Here is a 21,292-nt window from a genome sequence, read left to right as displayed (position 1 = left end):
TTGTGTGAGTGTTAATGCGAATAACAGCGTGCATGTGACCTTATCTTTAATTCACTTCACACAGGGCTTTATTCTGCTTTTTTGCAGATTGTGGATCTTATTTTTAGCTCTGAACTCTGGAGTACTTTTTTTTTTCTCCTATAGAACTGAACCCTTTTCTCGAAGCCCCCTATTTAAAGATTTATAAACAGACACTTTCATCTGCAGGCTTGTCCATAGGCATGATATCATTCCTTTTTCTCCTTTCAGGATCTTGCCTAGGTAGAGGATCTGCGTAAGACCATGGAGAATGTCAAGAGAGACACAGCACTGCGGAGATGCCAGTGATGCCATTGTTCCACTTCAGGTATTTCATCACCTTTATACACAGAGACAGCACACATCCACAGATACTGTGATTAAAGCTCCACTCAGGGACTGCAGGAATTCCCCCACAAGGTCTGAGTGGAAGGAAGACCGTCACTGTTTGTCTCTGAAATGGTTTTAATGGGGAACTTCTAGCACGAACTTACATTAAACAGTCCCCTTCTGACACCATTATAGACACATCTTACAAATATGTCTGTTCCTGTTTAAGGAGTAGATCCATTCTCAGTGTCTGTCTTCTCGACTTCCACTATCTCATCACTTTGGAAAACTGCACATTATGGGGTTAATGATGAGTGTGCAGAGGGTGGGTTTAATGGGAGAGGGTAGAAATCAGCGGAGTTCTGTAAGAACCAACCAAGGTGGTTTGGATGCAAATGCAGGCAGGCTTTATTAATCCAAAACGTAAGGCAAAATCGTAATCCAAAAAACACAGGCAAAGTTCAAAACCAGGAATAAATCACAAGGCAAAATCGTAGTCGAAGACAGGCAAGGATCAAAAAACAGAAATAATAAATCACAGATTTAAATTAAATTAAATTAAATTACCGCTCGATAAGACACCCGTATGGCAATATCTCGCAACTAGACTCAGTAAATGTCCCAGTATATATAGTCATAGTAATAAGCTGATGTCCCACAGGTGTATGGGAGAGGCGGAGTCAGCTTATTAGTACCCCGGCGAGGCTGATCTTAAAGGTGCAGGTGTGAAGTTGTTTCATGAAGGTAATGTGACTTTGATATTCATCAGAAAAATAAGGTCTTTTTAACTAAAACATCTATCTTACATTAAGATACTAATATTATGTTGATGCCCAATTGCCGTCCAGTGCCTGCAGGGATTATATAACTGTTCCAACAGTTTTCTTACTGACTTTACTTTACTGATATAGCACTAAATCCTTGTTTACTAATAGGACTCAAAATGTTTTTTTGTTATATTCATTAATTAAGCAATAGAACACGAGAGGGAGTGTGTTATCACGAATAACATCACGGCTGTGATTCGTTTTTTTTTTTTTTACAAAAAGAATAAAGAAAATAAATCAAAGAACTTTAAGAAATTATGAATGAATGCTCTTTAATATGGACTGTGCCTTTCGCCAAAAAGTAGTTCCACCACAACTGTAAAAGAACTGAAACTTAACTACAAAACGGTGTATGGTTAATACAGACTAACACGAAAGTTAGCTTGAAATCAAAATTGTGAATAAGTGAAGATTGTAACGTTAGGAGCGTGAAATAACGATGAAACTCTCCTCTCCTGCTCCGTGGAGTCGTCTTCAGGTGAATGCTGCGCATTTTTTGAGCATTTCTGCTTGTTTTGCTGGGTGGTGTTGGTTTTAGCTAGCCGTCTGGACTGTGGTTAGGTTAGCGTAGCTTGCTTTAGCTCAGCATTAGCTTAGCTTAGCCTAGCCTGGCTGGTTAAGTTACCGTTCTGGCTGTCAGACGGCATTAGCTGAGCGATTTTCTTTCCCTTTTTTCTATAAAAGACGAGCCAGCGCTGCGGGCTGCGGGCAAACGTGCCGCGGCTGAGCGCTGGCCTGTGCTAAGCTAACGCTGCTGCGGGTGTCCTCTGTATATACGCCGTTACTCGGCAACGCGTCGTCGGAGTGATACAGGTTTAGTGTGAAAAGGCCGTGATGTTATCACATATATCAGCACGGCTAGAACACTTCTAGGTCTAGGTCGGAACTAACTGTTGTATAATATGAATTCAGTCGCCAAACAGGTAACCTTTTAAATGACATTCAAACACATTATTACAGCCTCTTCATACTGTGCATCATAAACCCATGCCCGTGTTGCTGGAGCAGGAGGTCAGGCTCTGCAGGCTCTTGTGCGTCAGAGATATATGAGGCTCTGATCACACGCTCCGCGGCGCTCTCACTCCGAGGTGTGTGTGTTTGCGTGTGGGTGTGTGTCTGTGTCTGCATGGTGAGATTTCACTCTTCTGTCATGCGCTGATTTTCTCCTCAGCAGGCTCTTTCTCTCTGAGTCTCGTCTCTGAAGTGCGCACGGTGTGAGAAACTAAACTCAACCTGCAAAGGCGAGTGAGCCGTGTTTACTGCGCTGAGGGAGGAACGTGTGAAGCGCTGGTCGATCGGGTTTGAGAGTTTCAGAGCTGATGTGTCACTGAAGCAGTTTAACAGTTGGAACAGTATGTTCTCTTTCATACCAGCTCTGGTATGCTAAATACTGAGTTGTGTGTCTTTTGAAAGGGATCATACATTATATATACATTAAAGTATTGGGACACGAAAAAGGAGGCTGTGAAAAAGGAGCTCATCCTGCTTTTGTTTGAGAAACTGACTCTACTGTCTCTATTGTTGTGAGGATTTGATTGTATGCAGTGACAAGTAGTGTTGTAGTCAAGACCGCTAGAGCCGAGTCTGAGTCAAGACCAAGACCTTAAAAAACCAAGACCGAGACCAGATTAAGATTTAAAAATAAAAATTCTAATTCAAATTCCATTCATTTTTCTTATAAAATGTAAAAAAACCTTCACAGTTTGCCCTCAAACTGATCCTATAGAGTAGCTAGCTAGCTAACTTCCCTGTTCCACCTTAAATGGTGCAACAGATGGCAGAGGCTGCAAGGAAAAATAAAATAAAATCCAATCAAAAAAAAAAAATTAAATAAAATAAGATAAAATACTGTTCCACCTTAACTGCTCCGAATATATCATTCCACCTTAAATGCTGCTGGGGTGACACAAAGTCTTCAAGCGGAAGATGGGTTTGTAGACGCTTTAACATAATTAACGTCTTCAGCTCTTAAGGTGGCATAGAACATTTAAATAAGAATTAGTAATTAGATTTAGTTTTACATAGACTGCTTATCTGCAAAACTCGAGCAGGAATGTATAAAAATCATAAAGCAGTTAACACACACATAAGTGCACTTACCAGTATTTAGTCTTACTAACAAGATAACACCTTACAACTTATGCAGGTATAGGCATTCCACCCATTTCCTGATCAGTTTGCATACTGCCCCCCCCCCAGTATTATCTATTAAATAGAGCTAAAGTAAAGCTATAGAAACAATGCTGTTACAGTGTTATATTTTAATCTACTTACTCATGGAATGGTGAATGGCTATAGCCAAGGCTGCAGTAAGACTACTGGGTGGTTTTGCTTTCAGTAGATTTCCCCAGTTAAATACAGGCTTTCCAGTCATAGCTTAAGCTGCATCACCTCAAACCTGAGTAGAAGCTAAGCTTAAAATAAGCACCTTTCCTTTGCTGTGTGAAAGCAAATATATGAGCCTTGAAATGGATCCAAACAGCCAGAAAAAAGTGGCTGAACCTGCTTTTGTTCCTTACAGTTTCAGTCCAAACTTAAGAATTAATGGTGCATTTCATTGCCGCACTTTAAATGAGGCAAAGTACAAGGAGTACAAGGCAGCTAATCAGAATAGAGGCCATTTGCATACATCAGACTTAAACTAAACTCAGTTTGTTTAACCCTCTACAATCCCTGATTGTGCCTCCACTCTCTCCTAGATGCTAAACCATGGGGAACGTGGAGAGCCAGAATGGAGATCACGCCTTCTACGGTGAGCAGGGCCACCTGTCTCGCAAGCAGACGTCCAGGTCACTCCGGATCACCAGCAAGCAGTCCCGTCGCTCACGGCATGCCTCATCCAGCAAGGCAGAGCACCGCAGCTCTGAGGCAAGTACACGTTCCAGCAGCACACCCAGCATCCCGCAGTCTCTTGCCGAAAATGGCCTGGAGCCATTTGATGGAACGGACGCTCTTGGAGAGTTCGGCGACCCTATCTGGGTGGACAGAGTAGCCATGAATCTGCGGCCCATGTCTTTTCATGACCACCCTGGCGTGGACCCAGCCACCACGCCAGGCTCGGAGGACGGTGGTGACACGGTGGTGGGAGATGGAGAGGACGATGAGGGCCTCTACACAGGCGAGGAAACCTACCTGCAGAGGGTAAGTGATGCACCTGAGGATAGCAGCAACAGCTTCAAGAAGAAGCGCTCCAAGTCAGCAGACATGTGGCGGGAGGACTCCCTGGAGTTCTCTCTCTCAGACCTTAGCCAAGAGAACCTGACCAGCACAGAGGAGATCCTTCAGGATCCAAACGGAGAGGACGGGGACTACCACAGGGGACATGAGAGTCACTCAGGGGAGAGGGCCAACTCTTTGGATGAACTCTGCACTCAGAAGTCCGCCACCCTCCGCAGCTCTCGGAAACCTCGCTACAAGTACGGTCGGGACAGTGAACGCTCTGCAGGTGGGGAGATGAACGATGAGTTGTTGTCTCCAGGAGAGGAGGACAATGGCGGGTACGGAGCATACACCCTACCCTGTCGGCGATCACACTGTCTTTCGGAAGGTCCTCCTAGCCACCAGGGAGCACTGTGTTCCAGTATGCAGGGGCGACGTGCACAGACTTCACATGTGAGTATCTCATAAATGTAATTTATCTTGAGGCAATCAATTTCAACTATTCTTCCTGTTCTGCTGCATGCAATTGATCAACACGAATGCTGTCATTTTTCTAGCAGACAATAAGTCATTTGCAGGCATCGACCATGCACAATTGAGCAGAATATGGCTTTTTTTACTCAGCTAACAGGGTATTGGCACAAGTGGTGTAGGTTGATTCCCATATTATACTCTGCAACCAGAGTTGGTACAAGCGGCCCGGGCCGATTCCCATATTGTACTCGACAATCAGTGTATTGGTACAAGTAGTGCAGGCAAATCTTGTATTATACTCTGCAACCAGGGTTTTTGCAAAGTTGGTGTAGGTAAATTCCGACAATATTATACTCGACAATTAGTGTGTTGGTACAAGTAGTGCGGCCCAATCACATATTATACTCTGCAACCAGGGTGTTGGCAAAGTTGGTGTAAGTAACTTCCGACATCATGCTATATGGATGGCACTGTTGGCACTAGTAGCACATGCCAAATCCCATACTGTACTCCAGAACCAGGGTAGCAGAAGCTACCAAGCAGAATGGACCAATTCCCACATTATACTTGACAACCAGGGTGTTGACACAAGTGGTGTAGGTAAATTTTGATACCATGCTCTACAAACGGGGTGTTGGCACAAGTAGCATGTGCCAGTTCCCATTCTATACTTAAGAAAAAAGGGTGTTGGCACAAGCAGAAAGGGTCAATTGCCACATTATACTCGACAATCTGTGTGTTGGTACCAGCAGTGTGGGCCAATCCTGTATTATACTCAGCAACCAGTGTGTTGGCACAAGTGGTGTGGTTCAATTCTGCACTTCAGATAGCATACTCTACAAACGAGGTGTTACACAAGTGTTACACAAGTGGCATGTGAGTCCCCTTACTATACTAGTAAACCATGATGTTGGCACAAGCAGAATGGGCCAGTTTCCACTTTATTCTCTACAATCATCGAGTACAATGTGAACCATGTTACTTGTGGTGCATACATGGTCACCCACTCAGGATGATGCCTTTTTAAAAATGTACTATAGTACATAAACTGCAGTCAGGAAGAAGGGTTATTATGAACTGTATGAGTAGTCACTTCTCAGCTGAATCAGATGTTCTAGCACAGTCTAGACGCTTTCCTCTTTCACGGGTAAGTGAACAAGTCATCCTTATAAGTCACCATGACAACAAAAAGACAGCAGTCTCCTCTTTAATGCTGGATCAGAAAGCATCACTTCATGCAACACTTCTAAAAAGCTCTTGTTTTTTTTCACCAACTTCTTCTGAGGTTTAATGATTGAAAGAGAAGCCAGTGGTTGCTCCCTCGATACGCCCATTGCCTTTGTAATGGTAATCAGCGGAAGCTCCTCTGGAGAGCTCAGTGCAGCGTAGCCTGTTACATGGAGAGTTCAGCATCTGCCACCATCAGCTAGTTTGAGGGTTCAGCAAGTAGAAGTTTAAGAGTGAGTTCTCTACATTTATCCAAAAATACCGGTGCAGTCCTTAATTACGAATAGAAGAATAGTGAACACAATGTTCCTGTTGTTACTTGTTACACCCAGTGATATTATATTTGCCCTTTTACAAAATGTTCCTCAATGCATTGGCCTAAATTCGCTGTACTTTCTGAGCATTTTAAGAGCCTGGATGTCCCAAAAGTTCTCAAAGCACTTCTTTTAAAATGCAGTGGAGGGTTTTTCTCTGCACTGGGACCAATTTATGACTGCCTGTCCAGCTTCTCTACAGCATTGCTGCTGTGTACTGATTTTGAAAGCATAAACTGGAAGAGTTTTTAACTGAATTAACTACACAAAATATGCCAACAAATATGTGTTTTCTAGGGTCACGCTGATCTAGGCTTGGCAACAAATGCTCTTTTTACTATTTGAGCTAATGCTCACTGCTAATCCCAACGTTTTTGAGAACTTGGCACCTATTGAGTTTGAGGATCTATATCACTACTGTGACCAAATCTACCCTGACAAATCTACAGATCTGGACTGGGTTCAGCATGTGACAACACCCATTTTTGCTGTATATAAAGGCCTTTTCACACTGGACTTTAAAATGCATGTCAGGTTTTAAAAACAATGCATATTTTAGACTAAGCTTGAAACTGAGGGACTGCAAAAGTACATATTGTATTATTGCACTGTAAGTTGCACTTAAAATCCTCCCAAAAATGGAAGGATTTCAAGTGCAACTTACAGTGCAATAATACAATATGTACTTTTCAGTCCCTCAGTTTCAATCCAGTGCGTCTTATGTATCAATTATACCAGCCTGATTGTAAGGAGCCTAGTAGCTCTCCAGCCCAGAGGATTGTTGAACCCAGTTGCAGAACAGTTGATCTAAAAAAATAAGTAAATAAACACACCTGGCTAGTTAATTGGGACATTTCCGGGAAAATAACACCCTTAAAAAGAGATAGGGAGCCCAAGAATGGGCGGAAAAACAAGAACCGTCGGAAACTAAAGTCACGCTGAGCGTGGCAGAGAGATGGGGGAGTAACATAATCAAAAGTTTACCAGAGGAGCTTTTAATTTTTTTTTTTTTATCGTTCATTATAGTTCAGACAACCTCACAAGCCAGATATTTCATGCTTGTGGGCCACTATTGCCGACCCCTGGTTTGAATTCTAGTCTGCTCTCTTAAAATACGGTTTACAGAAAGTTTTCTTGAGTCCAGTCGTGTGTAGGATTTAAGTGAGAGCTTGTAGAATCTTTTCCTTAATCTTTTTAACATCTAAATGCCCAAACATGGCATCTGAAGTCTGTTCTGTCTTGGCACCTCAAAGTACCATTCTTTTTCTGAATTAGAACAAAATATATGACCATCCATTAGCCATGGTAACATTACTGTATTTGACCCTCTGTGTAGGACATCACAGCAGGCGAGGGAAGCGAGTACGGAGATAGCGGCATCGATGGCGTGGCAACCGAGGTGGAGCCCCAGTCCCGGCACTGCAAGGCCATGTCCGCCTCCTTCTCCGTCTACTCAGCTGCCAGCGGCAGTGTGTTTGCAGGCAGCGACAGCGGCAGCAGCAGTGGTGGAGGAGGTACAGAGCGCTCGGGCCGGGACCAGGGAGTTTACGAGAACTTCAGGCAGGAGCTGGAGCTGAACTCACGGCAGACGCGAGAGAGTCTGGAGGAGGCGGGGTCAGCCGTCAGCGACGAGAGGAGCAGCGGCACCATGAGCTCCGCCTATCAGTCGGACGCCCTGCTTAACATGGCGCAGGGCACGGTGCGCAAGGCCGGAGCATTGGCCGTCAAGAACTTTCTGGTGCATAAGAAGAATAAGAAGGTGGAGCCAGCGACCAGGCGCAAGTGGAAGCGCTACTGGGTGTCACTGAAAGGTGAGCAAATGGTCCTTGTCATCCCAATCTGAACCCCACATTCAGTCAGAATATTATGACCACCTTCTTGTTTCTACACTCGTTGTCCATTTTTTTATTGGATCCACCATGTTTTTAGTGGTCAGGCCTCACAAGACCACTACACCACTACAGTGCAGGTACTGTATTATTTGGATGATTATTTGGGTGAGTTTCAGCACTGCAGTGAAACGGGCATGATAGTGGTGCATGAGGTGTTAGTGTGTGATGTGCTGGTATGAATGAATCAGACACAGCAGTGCTGCTGGAGTTTTTAAACACCTCAGTATCACTGCTAGACTAAAAAATAGTCAACCAACCAGAAATATCCAACACAACACACGCTTAACACACCCCCACCATATCAATATCAATGCAGTGCCGAGAGTGGCCAACCACCCAAACAATACGTGCTCTGTGTTGTCCTGAACATTAAGAAAAGTTGAATTAAATAAAGTGCAGCATATTTGAAATAAAAATCACTCTATATAAAAACTACAGTATTTCATTAGCAGTTTTGCTAACACTTTACAATACAGCCCGCGTTTTAGAGGGTAAGTACTGTGTAAAACGCTGTACACTACATAATACCGCCCACTCCCTGTTGTTTCTGAGTACTTACTAAGTACGTACTGTGTACTTAGAGAGTAAAAATCAGGCGAGGTGTGGGTTTATTAACCATTAATATAAAACCTTGTGGTTTCTGTGTATTAATGAATACATTTCCTTTAAAATCTCATTATTCCTGATTGTGTTATTAAAGATATATAAATATTATTGTATTTTAGTCTTGACATTACAAACTATACGGTTTCTTCCTGCTCCACCCTGACTGTCTTTAGCTGCTCCACCCTCAACAGTTTTAAAAGCATAAATCAAATTCTTATCTTCTTTTTCAAACTCTAATAATAAAATTATTAGAATAATAATTCCTTTGAGTGTGACTGGAATGAAGTCTTCATAACTGCCAAGAACAAAGGGCAAACTGATTATATATTATTTTATATGAAAATTGCACCACAAGTTTAGGGAAATTGAATAAGGCACTCCTGTGCTTTATTTGTACCTACATTTAAGTACGAGTAGGACCCCATAAGCATTTAGTATTTACTGATTCATAAAGAACAGTTACACCATAAGTGTTGGGAAAGTACAGGGTAAGTTTCAGAAAGTTACTTAGTTGTTCCACTCTAGTTCCTGGTTGTAATTTATTTATACGTACAGTTAAGTATCTGTAGGAACTGGTAAGTAGTTTGAATGTACTGGTTCATCCTGAGAAGTTACACTGTAAGTAAAGGGAATTATTATTGTATTATAAAACTTTACTGCAGTTTTTAAGAAGCTACATCTACTGATGCACATTGGCTGCACCAAATCAACCAGCTCTGTATTGAATTTATAGTTGGGATTATGTTGTGAATATCTTTATAAGCTAAACCACATGGGTGTCATCAGCATACAAAATAAACCACACATCATTTTAACATGGTATATATGGTATACATGGTACCTACTATATGTCTAAGGATCTTCTTACCTGTGATCATGATGAATCAACCTGTTTTTCATGACTTTTTAAAGCTCAAGTTGAGTTGTTCTGTTTTGCCCCAAGCGTTTTTAAATACCCATAAAACAACCAGGATCTCAAGCTTCAAAAGGCTGCCCCTCTGTTCACCATTTCTATTCACTAGAACATTTAAGGTCACACCAGTTACTTGGAGAACCTTCGTCCGCTACCCTAGCCATGCACTCTTAACCAGGTTCAGAGTCTGCTGAGCAACAAAAGCATTCCACCACGCTTCTGTCACATTACCTTCAGGTCCAAAACACATGAACGCACCTACCCACCTGTATTTCTCTTATTTTATTTCAGTAGCAAATCACATCAACACTCCTAAACTCATTCCTTCCCCCCGAAGCTTTTGATCCTGATGTTTGATGCTGGTATCTTCCTCACTAACTCGATTCGATCAAAATCTAATTTCACACTCAAGTCCATTCTGATTACATCTCGTTCATTATCCCTGCAAAAAAAAAAAAAAAAAAAACACGCCAAAAATAGTTCAAATGACATCCTTTCCTGTCCTTTGCAGAAGAAATATAATCAAATTATTCCAAAGTGCTTCCCCCAGACCTTGTGCTGTCTGTTTAAGGTAATTCGACTCAACCTGGCCGCCTCAAATCAAATCATCGTCACCCTCCCGCTCCCCTCGTCCCAAAGAGAGGCCCTCATTTTCTCACTGCCACGGGAGGCTGGAGATAAATCTCCACGCTTGCTTCCCTTCAGATTCCCATTTATTTATTCAGGACTCCTTGCAAATCTGTTCTGGCCCCACTGAAGGCTACCCCACCCTGCCCTTGAATTTTAATGCAGTCGCTTCCAACTGCCTGAGATGCCTGTCTGTGGATTACAGCTCCCACACCAATGTGATTTGAAGGTCTGTCTAATCAGGGTTTTTCTCACTGTCTTCTAATACGCTGATATCTGATAAGATGCTGATAATGTTCTTATCCAGGATAATCTTACATTACATGGATTTATACATAAATGAACATTTAAGGGGATTTTGACCATTTATTTATTTATTTATTTATTTTATTTTAATTAGCTTTAATCCAATTGGTGACATGTAAACAGAGTCATTCAGAGTCGTATGATATAAAATTTAAGCGTTATTTAGAAATGTACCATTTCTTATCTTTTTCACAGTGTTGTTGATAGGAGGCAGGCCATGGGGTCATTAACGACTAATATCGTTGCTTTCCTATAAAAAAAATAACACTTATCTCCATTTTTAACGATTTTTAGTTTACTACATAATTTGAACAGACAAACTGTCCCTTACACTGTGCCAAAATTTCTTGATGAACAGACCAATAGAAACTCTTCAAAATGAGCTGAAATAAACTATTTTTTATATTTTTACATTGACTTCCATTGAAAGTTTTTCTCTCTCCTGTAAAGTTGCTGTTTTGGAGATAAGTGTTTTTCATTGGAGAGCGATGATATACACATTTTATTTACTATTCAGAAAAATAGGTTCATTTTCATGACATCTACTTTTTTGTTGTTTCTGTTGTCAATACCAATGATACACTGTAAACGTCACCAAAAACATCATTACTTTCTCAAGTAACATTAGGGAACTTTACTTATTTCATAATATCTTAAAGGAGAACTCCGGTGTAAAAATTTTGATTTTTGGTTTAGTAAAACATGAAACTGAAAGAGCACTAACCTTTGTTGAATAGCCCATCTCCGTTCTCCCACAGCTTTCCAAGATCCAGCAATTTTGTGCAGTTTGTCCAAACAGGTTAGAATAGGTTTTAATGGGGCATATTCTGCCCCTGCAGATAAGTCACTTTTTACACCCTTATCCAGGCTCAAAGTAGCTCCACACCTTATTGGTAAAATCTGGAATCCTGCTTTAATAATGCGGACTGTGTTGTCTTAGAACACCCACCAAATATATATATATGTATATATATATATATCCATTAGGAAAAATTCTAATCCTAATTGAAAAGCATTGCCACAGACATCAGACACCACATTTATTATAAAATATATCATTATATCATGTGATTGCTTTAATCACCACTGTGGTAAATACTACCTTTTTTTTACTTTTGCACTAATTGATTTGTCACAATAATTATTTCCTAGATTTATATATATACATACCATTAATAACTTTTGTTGTCCTCAATATTGTCCATTGCTTCTAGGAGAAAAACAGCCCAATAATGTTTTATTAGCCAATATGTGGGCTTTTTTTTAAATAGTGGGTTTATTTACTTTATTTATGTTTTTTTAGAGATTTAAACATATTCCAATTCCAGTGTCTAAGTATCCCTATTAATTACGAAACCTTCTCTTTAACAATAATGTGTAAATTATTAGTATGATTACATTAGTAGCATGAAATGGTCTTAAAATGAAAGTAATAAACACAAAACAATGAAAAATCAACTAAATTCCCCCTTTAACAATTATAGTATAGTTAGTTAAATTACAAACATTTAAAGAAGAAGTCAATTGGCCAAAAAATCTAATCCATGTAGTTAATAATGAATAAAAGCTGCTAGAAATGATTATCAAAGTCTAGAGCTTCTTCTTTTTTTATTCTTAGCCACACTAGCATGCTTATTATTATGCAAACCATCCATATGTATTCTCTCTCATCTGTTTTTTTTGTACCCGTTACAGGATGCACTCTGTTCTTCTACGAGACTGATGGGCGCTCAGGGATTGATCACAACAGCATTCCTAAACATGCGGTGTGGGCTGAGAACAGCATCGTACAGGCTGTTCCTGAACATCCCAAAAAGGACTTTGTGTTCTGCCTCAGTAACTCTCTGGGAGATGCCTTCCTGTTCCAGGTGAGTGTGTTCTGATTACAGCTGTATCACAGCCTGTACCTGAATATAGTGCTACAGTTTATATTTGGGGTGTAAAATGAAAATCTGATATAATACAGTGGCCTCTGTATAATATATATATATATATATATATATATATATATATATATATAATGCAGTATATTTGTCATCATGCACCATAAACAAGAGAGCAATTTTGATGTTGAAAAAAAGACTTTTTTGTTTTAATGCAAAACAAAAAGGTAATATAATATTCTTTTGTCTGATTTTGATAGAATAAAAAATAGCCTTGATAAATAAGAAATAAAAGTTTTCGAAATATATCTATTGCACCACACTCCTAACAACATCTTAACAGGGGTGCTGAATGGTCCAGCAGTCTAAAGCGCTGCCACTATTTTTGGGAGATTGCTGGTTCGAATCCTATTCATGCAACTTGCCATTAGCTGCTGGAGCCCCGAAATAGTACAATTGGCCTTGCTCTCTCTAGGTGCGTAAATGGCACTCTTTTCCCTCATCACTCCAGCACAAGGCTGCGTCTGCGAGCTGATGTATTGGAACTGAGTCGCTGCGCTTTTGTCCGAGCGTGCTGTTCGAAAAGAGGCGGTGGCTGACTTCACCTGTGTCAAAAGCATCACCAATGATGGGGGATATACATCTGAGTTCAAATCTCGGTCAGGCTGCTTGCCATCAGCAGCCGGAGTCTGAGAGAGCACAATTGGCCACTCTCTCTCTGGGTGGGTATATAGTGATCTCTGCCCACATCACCTCTAGGGTCAAAGCTGGGTTGTTGCGCTGGATAAAAAAAAAATAAATCCAAATTAGGCTCAATTACCCCCATTTCATCAGTTATGTGGATGGAGGAAAAGACTGCTTATTCAGGATATGTTTCTTCTGCACCCTATATATATATATATATATATATATATATATATATATATATATTATTTTTTCTTTATGCTAATAAAAGACATCTGCATGCTTATGCTTCAGTGGCATTTTGTCACGTGGCAGATGATCCAAATCACTCAGGTGACAATTGTAAAGGTTACCACGTCAGGCTTGACTTTACCTTTCCACTGTTGCTCTTATAAATGTCAATCAAATGCCTTGTTATTTTGTCATAACAGGATGTGATCACTTGGCAAATGCAAGAAAAAGGGTTTTTGTAAAGGGTTTAAAAACTTAATATTGTGTCATCCAGTATTAACTTGGATGAAGATGATCTTATTTATTTATTACAGGTTCAGGTTCCTTCTAATTAAAGCAGCACTAGGTAGGATTTTCTTGATTTTTGATCTTTTTAAAGAAGTAAAATTACAGCTTGAAACTCACTGCAGCGCTGCATTGAGGTGTAATAGGAGGAGTAGCGGTGCTCTCGTGTCTGTGCCGGAGCTCCTCTGAGCTCAAACCAGACTCTGTAAGTTTTCCGAGGCGGCCGCGACCAACGCTCGCGAGAACTGCGACCTGCTTTCCGACCTTTAGTTCTAACAGTTCTACAAGGACTACTGGTTCATTCTTTACAAACTAACATACAGACACTCTGGCAGAAGCTGGAAAGAGACCGAATATGTCTGTGAAAGCCAGAAAACGAGACACATATTACACTCTACAGCTGTAGGGGGAGCCCACGAGCACAAAATCTCAATCCTACCTAGTGGAGATTTAAGTTTTGTACACTAATGACTCAGATGATTAGTTCTGTATGCAATATTTTTTATGTTTTGGCAAACTAGACTTCTGATTTCCAACCTTTATGTAGCCATTGTAACCAAATAAAAATTACCACAGAGATTTAGAACTTTTAATATCTGATTTATATTAATATCTGTGTTTTCGCTCTCAGACCTCAGGACAGACAGAGCTGGAAAACTGGATCACGGCCATCCACTCGGCGTGCGCCACGGCCGTGGCCCGGCAGCACCACCGCGAGGACACTGTACGATTTCTGCGCTCGGAGATCAAGAAGCTGGAGCAGAAGATTGACATGGATGAGAAGATGAAGAAGATGGGAGACATGCAGCTCTCGGCCGTCACTGATGCCAAAAAGAGGAAGACCATCCTGGAACAGGTACCTGATCATGTCTTACCTGATTAATCGACAGCAGTCTGGTAAGAGACTTTGGCTTTGTGTGATTATTCTAGGGGTAAGCATTATGCATTATATTATATTATTGCTAAACAGCTGTGGTTTATGTTTGAGTAAAATGAACATTGTTGTTTTATTCTATAAACTACAGACAACATTTCTCCCAAATTCCAAATAAAAATATTGTCATTTAGAGCATTTAGTTGCAGAAAATGAGAAATGACTAAAATAACAAAAAAGATGCAGAGCTTTCAGACCTCAAATAATGCAAAAATCCTGTTTTTTAATCACAGTTTTAATGCTTCTTGGCATCATGTTCTCCTCCACCAGTCTTACACACTGCTTTCGGATAACTTTATACCACTCCAGATGCAAAAAAAATGGTTTGATGGCTAGCACTAACTTTACATATCACTAAACAGTTTTTATTAGTTTTTTTATTAGCTTTTTATTTGCAGTTGGCTTTGGAAGTAGGTATTCGAAATTATACATCTTTAGATGCAAAACTAAGGCACCTCATTAGTGATGTTACCTGAGGCCATTGGGGTTTTTGGGTCTTTTTGGGAGCATTAACCTAATTTTAAAGCTGTTAAGGTAAAATTTATATCTACATTAATAAGGCTGTTTTAAGCTAGCATAATAACAACACTATAGTCCCTATAGCAGCGATCTCGAGGCAAGTCATAAAAAAATGCACTGCACAGCTTGATTTAGGGCGTGTCAGTGTGTGTTTGCTATCGTAACAGCAGGAAAAGTATGCATTGAGCGGTTCAAAGTGCCCAAAATGCATGTACTAGTCCTCTTAAATAATTGTTGGTGTGTTTTGGGCGTAATGTGAAATAAACCAATCAACCAGCTTTTAGCTTTTAAGAGCCAGATGTGCTCTGACTTTAGCTGATTGCTATTTTAATAGCGCAGTGCTTCTGCACTTCTCAGCAGATTAAATTTACCTGTGTGTTCACATTGTATAGATGCGTGAGCAGGTCATTTACGGGGACATCAATGCTATTTTATTGTGTATTCTGTTTATTTTTGTTGTATAATTTGAGTTTGTGCACTGCTCCATGTCTTTGTGTGTGTAAAAAAAAAGATAGCAATGAATATCTGACTGTAAACTCTTGTCTATGTTTTAATCAGTCAGTAGCACACCTGTGTTTTCCATTGCCAAGATAGCAATATAAAATAATGAAATGTACCTGAACACACCTCACTTACAGACCACCACGCCCATCAGCATAGATATATATTTTTAAGCTCTGTTGCTATTTAACGATGCAGACAGAGAGCATGAAAATAGACAGTGTGTTGGTGGGGTGTGAGATAGCAATGAGCATTGCCACATACCTTGCGCAGAATGTAAGATAGGGTCCAATTACTTATTGCTTATGTTTAGTTTCTGGCTCATTAGCAATCTTTTAGATTATTTTAGATTAGTTCTTAAAATATGCACATTTTAGAAACAGATTTCTGAACAGCATTAAAAAAAACATTTGTCTAATAAAGAAGATTAAAAGGTAGAAACCTTTAAAAGACTTTATCAGATTTTATTGTGATGTAATTAATAGAGACAGACGTTACATAAGACCAAATATGTCTTCTGGAAAATACCTTTGACTTGTTTAGTTTGCAGCTCGATGTTTTCCAACATGATTGATGGAGGCACAGGAGTGAAGAAAGCGTGTGATTGGTTGACATGTTTCACATATTCCAGCCTCTGAACATTCCTCTGGAAATGCATGTGCAGCTACATCATCACATACTCAAGGTGAAGGATCCGTGTTTTGCGTTTTTTCTGCCGTTGCGCTGTGAGCGTTTCTGCCGTGCCTGCAGTTCTGTTGCAGGAACGCTGTGCTCTCTGCTCTCAGCGGAGGCATGTGGGCCAGCGCTGAGTGTGTGCAGCTGTACACAGCGTACACAGGTGGGCTCGCTGCTTCTCTGAAGCACAGGTGCTTTAATGCTACTGTTTTTTTTTGTATTCACTGTTCACGCTCGTCTTTCTGCTGAGTTTATTTAAAGCTCACTCTGAAAGCAGTCAGAGAGACTCGGTGTGTTTTTTTGGTCTGTATTGTCCTCTCTAAGTGGCATACTTTACTGAAATCCTATTGTGATGTCTGACTCAGTGTTGGTCTTTTAATAGCTGTTTTGGTGTTGGGTTTAATTTGCAGGTGTGTTGTTTGGAGGTAATGGTTGATTATATGGGGGAAGCTTTTGAGTAGGTTTCCAGTGGAATGAGAACAGTCTGTATACAGATTAAAGAGACCTGTGTGTGTGTGTGTGTGTGTGTGTTTGTAGAGGTTGCTGCACAATTGTTCTTTTGTTAGCAATTTAACTGGAAATTTCTTTTCAGTTTTACTACAACTTTTAATGATGTTATGAAACAAAAACTGTGCTTTAAAATAGGGATGCACCAAAATTAAGTTTTTGTTTTGAGACTATAATAAAGATGGATGCCTTGTCGCCGTTCCCATTCATTCAATGAAAACGAAGCCAAAATATTCCGCCATGTTGGCGATCCTGAAACCTGAGTCTGTAGAGCGCAGTAGAGACCAGAGGAGGGAGAAAGACTGTGGAGAGACAGCCTACTCATTTAAATAACCCCGCCCCTGAGGGCTGCCTCGAGGTCACAGGCTGCAGAGCGGAGCTGACGTCTGTTTTTGGTCCCGCCCATAACCAGCCCTTTTACAATAACCACACCTTTTTTGAATAGAGCTGAATAACGCTTTAAAACCGAATTCTGTGGGGATATAAAAATTGTACGATATAAGCAGAGGTTACACTAGCTGTCGCATTTAAATAAAGGAGGTAGAATTACAGTATATTAGAAAAAAAAGTTCAGCAGGGGGCGCCCGACCTGTAGTGGCTTCACTTTTGAGAGACGATGCTCTGGCCAGCTATACACAGTCTATGGTTTGAACCAAACAAAATGAAACATTTAACTGAAGGACAAATACAGAATACTGACGGGTTTCAATAAAGGAGAACTCCGGTGTAAAATTGACTTTTGTTGTAGTAAAACATGATAAAAAGTTCTTACCTTTGATGAATAGCACACCTCTGTTCTCCCACAGCTTTCCAAGATCCAGAAATTTTAACAGTTTGTCCAAACACCCTTCAGACTGAGAGACACAGGGCTTAATTTACCCTGATAAATTACTTTTTACATCATTATCCAGCTCAAAGTAGCACAGAAATAGAGAATAACACAGACAGGCAGAGAAAAGAGAGAAACAGGTTGAAGGGTGTTTGGACCAACTGCTAAAATTTCTGGATCTCGGAACTGCTTTTGGATAACTTTATGCCTTTACTCCTGGTGCAAAAATTCAAGCAGTTCACCTTGGTTTGATGGCTTGTGAACATCCATCTTCCTTATCTTTTTCCAGAGGTTTTCAATTTGGTAAAATCAAAGAAACTCATAATTTTAAGTGGTCTCTTATTTTTTTCCAGAGCTGTACATGTGACCAAGTATAATATTTTTATCTCATTTGTTTAACTTGTCTACTTTTAGGACTTAAGTTAAAAGTATGCCTGGTGATGTTGTAGGTCATATTTATGCAGCAATATAGAATATATAATCCAAGGCTAATACAAAAGCCTGTCCTTTTGGTTATATAATAGTCAGAATTCATGTACTAGAGTGCAGTTGAGGTAAAAGAAGCGTGTGTGTGCCTGAGTGTTGTTTCTGCTGGGGGTGTAAACTCCTCCCTACTCTCTGAATAGAGTCAGAATGATGTGTGTGGAGGAGGTGTGCTGACTAACCAGCGCTGCTACAGTGAACAGTATTAATAAAGCCTCGTCCACAACACCTACTAACTCCACTCCACTATAGCTGAAGAGCTCCCTCTCCAAACCATCTACACACAGCTGAGTCATCTCTAACAGCGCCTGTGTTCTTCATCTCTGAAAGACAATGGACAAGACAACAATGGACGGAAGAACAATTCAGTTTTAGTTCAGTGTTTACAGCCATAAACATAGTCTAGTTTAGTCAAAAAACTTTTCTTTTATAATCTATTAAACTGGTCAATAATACACTGTGCATCTTTCTTGTATATCAGTATTCTTTTCTTATGTCCATGTATGGAATTTGTATGGAAAACAACCATAATTCACTGTTATGTAATGCATGACTTCAGCCATTTTTTTCAGTCAAAGCTTTGCAAATATCTAGCATGTTTAACATCTGACCCAGTTGGCGACTGGGAGTCAAGAGGAGCGCCATGGCCAGAGCTGTTTATGGAGAGTGTGCACACTTTGTTTTCTGTTTTATCAGTTAATTAGTGTTAAACGCAAGAGGAAGTCAGTGGGGGAGCCTTGAATGAATGGGGTGAATCGAGATAAAAGCTTAAAACTCAAATAAAAAAAGTAATGGACTACTTGTCTGGGATATCCCTTTACTTTATGAGTTTGAAACCTTAACACATTATGTCTGCAGTACTGAAATTTGACATTTGACATTTGATATTGTTCCGTGTTGATAAAATGAGTACATATTTCAGTTTAAAAATCATAATATATTGTAAAGTACGATTTTGCTCAATTGCTCCATGTGATCCCATTGATTTTTGGTTCACTTCAAGTGGGTATTCTCCTTTCTAGAGATTCTGTGGCATGGTCTCGCTAGTTCTTGCTTATCCTTTTGATAAAACATGTTTTTAGAAGCAGTCGGCTGAGTCTACACTTTCCCATAGTACAAAAAATGTGTAATTGGTGACTTTGTGTTGGTGATCAGTCATGTAGTGTGAAGGCCACAACTGAACCAGACATTAGAATATATTGCCAAGTATATTGCCACTATCTGGCCTACAACAGCAATTACCTAGCAACACTATGACAAATAGTTAGCAACACCATATCAACCACCAATACAAAATAGTTCCACTGTAAAGACTACAAAGCAAGAGCAAAACAAAAAAAAAGCAACTACCTGGAAGTATAAAACCTCAACCTGCATAACACCTTTTTTAGACATATATATATTTAATTATTCCCTGTGGAATATATTCTGCTTGGTTTCTTTTTGCTGCAGCCTAATTTGCATTGATGTAAATATATGGCCTTTGGCTATTGCTAGCAACTTGCTAGTAACCTTTACACAGGTAAACAAATGTATAGTGTATGAACTGTAGTCTGCTATGTGGAAATGAAGTGATATTACAAACTGCTCTATTCTATTATGTATCAACACTGAAACAATGCTTCTAACTACACTATGAATAAGTGGGACTAAAGTTCTGTAGGCTGGACTTACTGTACATATATCTAAATGTGTGTAAAATGTGTGACATCACGCGAACATTCATTAATAAGTTTAACCAGCTAATGTTACCTGTTTTAAAAAGTTATTTTAAAATAAATTTACAGACTTATTGCTTCAAAAGATTTGGAATGATCCCTACAATAATAATACTTTAACAACTGTTTTTTTCTGGTTTTCAAGCAATTAATATATCTCACTTTCACATTCTTCCTCAGATCTTCCTGTGGGAGCAGAACCTGGAGCAGTTTCACATGGATCTGTTCCGTTTCCGTTGTTACCTCTCCAGCCTGCAGGGCGGCGAGCTTCCCAACCCCAAACGCCTGCTGGCTTTCGCCTCACGCCCCACCAAACTAGCCATGGGTCGCCTGGGCATCTTCTCCGTCTCGTCCTTTCATACACTGGTACGCAAAAATACACTCTATTACATATAATAAAGACATACCTTTAATCTTATTCTCCTCTACTCCCACTGGTCTCCGACAGTTCTAGTCTATATTTACAACCATTCAACAGTTTAAACATTTTTTCGTCGCACATTATAATAAGTGTCTGTTATAACTGTGTAATTACATATTAACAATCCACATATGACACTGTGTTTACTGTATCTAAGTACTGCCACTATGATCAAAAGATTGCTGGTTTTAATCCTGGTTATACAGCTTGACATTAGTTGCCGGAGCCCCGACAGAGCACAATTGACACTGCTCTCTCTGGGTGGACAGATGGCGCTATCTCCCCATATCACTTCAAAGGGTGATGTCGATCAGCACAAGGCGTCTGTGAGCTGGTGTATCAAAACCGAGTCGCTGTGCTTTCCTACAAGCGCGCTGTGATGCTTCTCGGCAATGCTGCATCACTGGTGATGAGTGGGTTGGGTAATTGGTCTTGTAAATTGGGAAGAAAATGGGATTAAAATTAGAAAAGATCTTTATGATTTAAGTCTCCTTTTTAGAATCATGCAAACATTCCCTTTCACACACACACACACACACACACACACACACACATTCTCACACTTCATATCTCACTCACACATTCAAGAGCTCTCACATAACACCCACTCCGGTTCAGTACACACAGCTAGAGGCATGCATCCAGGCCAGGACATGAACACGGTCTCACTGCACTCTGCTCTGAACTCTGATCTCCCTGCATTACCAAACTTCACACGTCTATCATTCCTGTTCTCCATGCTGGAATGTGCAGAATGATGTGACGTGATGAATGTCTGTCTCAATCTGAATAAAAGAATAACAGCTGGAGCTCCACCAGTCTGTCAGCATTACTCTAACACACACACACACACAGTAAGAAAATAACTGAGTGACGGGATATCACTCACACAGAAAGACTGAGAGAGAGAGAGAGAGAGAGAGAGATAC

At 40.2% G+C, this 21,292-nt stretch overlaps 1 protein-coding gene across 1 annotated transcript in view; it reads left to right on the top strand.

Moving 5' to 3' along the window:
* tiam1a (TIAM Rac1 associated GEF 1a) overlaps positions 1–21,292 on the top strand; it is a 149,261-nt gene that overhangs the window by 61,164 nt on the left and 66,805 nt on the right. The window contains exons 3-8 of the mRNA XM_022681429.2: positions 250–346; positions 3,875–4,787; positions 7,686–8,160; positions 12,389–12,561; positions 14,408–14,632; positions 20,123–20,308. Coding sequence (XP_022537150.2) covers positions 3,885–4,787; positions 7,686–8,160; positions 12,389–12,561; positions 14,408–14,632; positions 20,123–20,308 — 1,962 coding nt within the window. The 5' untranslated portion in view covers positions 250–346; positions 3,875–3,884. The remainder of the gene's footprint in view (positions 1–249; positions 347–3,874; positions 4,788–7,685; positions 8,161–12,388; positions 12,562–14,407; positions 14,633–20,122; positions 20,309–21,292) is intronic.

This window comes from Astyanax mexicanus, chromosome 20 (genome assembly GCF_023375975.1).
Source record: "Astyanax mexicanus isolate ESR-SI-001 chromosome 20, AstMex3_surface, whole genome shotgun sequence".
NCBI lineage: Eukaryota > Metazoa > Chordata > Actinopteri > Characiformes > Acestrorhamphidae > Astyanax > Astyanax mexicanus.
The sequence above is the reverse complement of the archived record's forward strand: the minus strand, read 5'-3'. Positions and strand labels throughout refer to the sequence as shown.